Source organism: Morone saxatilis, unplaced genomic scaffold (assembly GCF_004916995.1).
Source record: "Morone saxatilis isolate NCDOM2014 unplaced genomic scaffold, NCSU_SB_2.0 Contig20, whole genome shotgun sequence".
NCBI classification, from domain to species: domain Eukaryota; kingdom Metazoa; phylum Chordata; class Actinopteri; family Moronidae; genus Morone; species Morone saxatilis.
The window spans coordinates 1409221-1412284 of NW_023339763.1; the positions used below are offsets into that span (position 1 = coordinate 1409221).

General features: G+C 40.4%; 1 protein-coding gene across 1 annotated transcript in view; it reads right to left on the reverse strand.

The window, feature by feature from the left end:
- The window catches only part of mybbp1a (MYB binding protein (P160) 1a), an 18271-nt gene that overhangs the window by 12496 nt on the left and 2711 nt on the right, over positions 1-3064 (reverse strand). The window contains 6 exon segments of the mRNA XM_035666777.1: positions 56-223; positions 344-534; positions 629-736; positions 1203-1277; positions 1358-1441; positions 2290-2385. Coding sequence (XP_035522670.1) covers positions 56-223; positions 344-534; positions 629-736; positions 1203-1277; positions 1358-1441; positions 2290-2385 — 722 coding nt within the window.

Consider the following 3064-nt stretch of genomic DNA (forward strand, 5'->3'; position numbering starts at 1 on the left):
ATAACAACCTGAGTCTATCAGTGGACGCACTTTGACGGGCTCAAGGATTACTCACTGTGCTGGTCCCGGCTGCTCCTTCAACATGCCGTTGATGATGGCGTTGTTCCAGAAGAGCTGGAAGCTGTCTTCTTTCAGAGAGAGCTTCAGGAGGTCCAGAACCACCGCTGGGAGGACGCACTCCTTCTTCACTGAGCGGGCTGCCATCTTCAACACCTCCGTCAGCCTGTGGGACAACATCACAGATTGCAGCAGCTGTTAATGAGGGAGCTAACATCAGCCAACATCAGCACAATGTGGTTAAATGTAACCTAGAAACCAATCTATCCAACCACGGCCTTCATACTTGGGGATGTTGTCGGCGTTGATGATGGTCGAGCAGCCCAGCAGCTTCTTCAGTTTCTTTGGTTTGAGGGTTTGCGGGAAGCGCTGCAGCGCGACCAGCAGCAGCTGCAGCTGCTCTGGAGTCCTGAAGGCTGATGCCAGGTCAGCCTGCAGGGCGCTGAACAGGACCTCCTCAAACACCTCCTCTGGGATCTGACAGACAGCACGTACATGTTAGTGTATGTGTTATGGTTCTAAAGTTTGGTCCTGTGTTTTTAAAGGTGTATAACTGAGCAGCAGTGGTCACCTCAGTCAGGATGTCCATCATGGTCTTCGTGGGAAGGTCCTTCAGGTGTTGTCTCTGTTGGCTGAGACTCTGGAGGAGCTGCACACATCCCAACACCACCTGCGGCTCCTGCAGAGACACGAGACAGAGCTCAGAGAGCGTAACACCACTGCAGCTCACACACACACACACACACACAACAACCTTCACAGACATTAGAGCGCAGCTGTAGTTTCAAACAAACCATTAATCACACAATTATACCAGACTACAAAACCTGCTGGGGGAGCTCGGAAGCAGAAATGAGCTTCCAGGCTCATATTAACCCCCAAAATCTGTTGTTTTAGCTCTACTGAAGCATCCTTCTATACAATCGACACCGACTCCAACCTCAGAAACAGTGTGAGTACCATCAGACATTTACTGGACAAAAAGAGCTTTAAAGTAGGCTCCATGACGGATATACAGGAGGAAAATACTGAAGAAAGAAGGAGAAATGTCAATTTTGTCCCCCATTTTGTAGATTTAGCTCTTGGCTGCAGCCAGTTTGTTTTAGTCCCTTTAAAAACAATAAAATCCTGGTGAGACTACTTACTTTAGAGAGGCGTCCGGACTGATAAAGGGCGAGGACACCGAACATGTTTCCGAAGAAAGCATTTCTGAGCAGTTTCTGGAAGAAGAAGAAGAAGTTTTAGTTTTAAAGTTCTTCAAACTTCTGGAGCCGACGGAGAAAAACATTCAGACACTCACCTTCTTCACCGTCTGCGGATTGTGTTTCTCTCTGATTCTGATGAGTACACTCTGCAAAGAGACGTCTTCAAAGGAACTTAAGACCTGAAAAACAAACTCAGGTCACGATAGAGCCGATATATTTGAGAGGTCTGACAATCGACTGTTAATATGGAAACAAAAGATTATAATTAAAGTCAGAACTGCAGCTTCTACAGTGAGATCCACCAGTACACAGACACTGAGAATGGACTTTACAGTGGAGGAACTTTAGAAATGAACAAGATTTGAATATTTCATAGATATAGTAGTAGTAGATTACTTTTTAAAGGGTTTTAATGTGGAAATTATACTTTTATTGTGGAAAAAAACACATTAGAGACACATTATTGTTCCAAGCAGACAGTTTTTTATACGTCTTAATACATACCTGAAGGGTAATGCAGCCCCTAGCTTATAAATGTGACATAAATACCACTGGATAATGCAGCAACATGTAGTTTGATTACAATAATATTAATATTTCTATGGGAACAGGTCCTTTTAGAAAGGCCGATCGAATGCACTGAGCCAGTTTGGGCACAACTTATTATTTATTTATGGACATTCTCAGGCACACTGAACCTTACTGGTGGCATATTAAACATTTAAAACAACACTTGTACGTCATTTACTTGTTGTTTGTCATCTGTCCGGTTATGTGTTGTTATTTTGATTTGATCTGATCTGAATTGTTCCATTAAACTGGATTCCAGCTAATTCGGTGACATCTAAATAATGTATTAAGTAACTGTGAATTAACATTTATCAACTCATTTTGGGACATACGCTCATTCACTGCTCATATTGTCGACAGCTGGATGAGAAAACGACTCCACTCTCACAGAGGAAACAGCTGGCCTGTCTCGGGATTGTGGGTTTGAGGGTAAAACCGGTCTTTGGTCTCCACTCACCTGCCCCAGAGCGAGGCTGAATCCAGGTCTGGCAGCCTCTCGTGTGTGAGCCAGTCCATCCACCAGCCGTTTAAAGGTGTAGTCCAACTCGTCTGCCTGCAGGACACAGAGAGCGCCACCACATGAGGGACTGGAGGTACTGCAGGTACTGTAAAGCCTCTTCTCACACTTTATTATAAAGTCTAAACTCCCAGGTTTTATAAACCGACATGTTGTACTCTAGTTACATTTTAAGGTACTTGTACTTTGATCTGTTTTATTGCCAGGAGTTCTGTATTCTGGTATTTTGGTGCGTAACAATAAACACTTTGTACGTAAATATAAAATAAAAAAAGGTTTAAAATGTAAAATCTATGTCACATATGTTTTTAAAATAAAAAGAGCTGAACAGTTTACATATAACATAATTACACTCCAGAGGGAAATATTGTACTTTATACACTTTATCATGTATAAGTGTTTTTATTTCACAGCTGTAGTTACACTCATATATATATATATATATATATATATAAACATAACAACAGTTAAAAATATACAAATTAAAGAATAAAATACCCATAAATAATATATGATAACAACAATAATACTAGTAAAATATGAGACATTAAACAGCGTGCTAGAAGTGATTTAAAAGATGTCACTAACTGTAATGTTATAGATTATATTACAGATTAAAGTCATGTTTTATTATAAATTATAATGTTTAATAGAACATCAATAATAATGATTATAATGTTTAATAGAACAATAATAATGATTATAATATTTAATA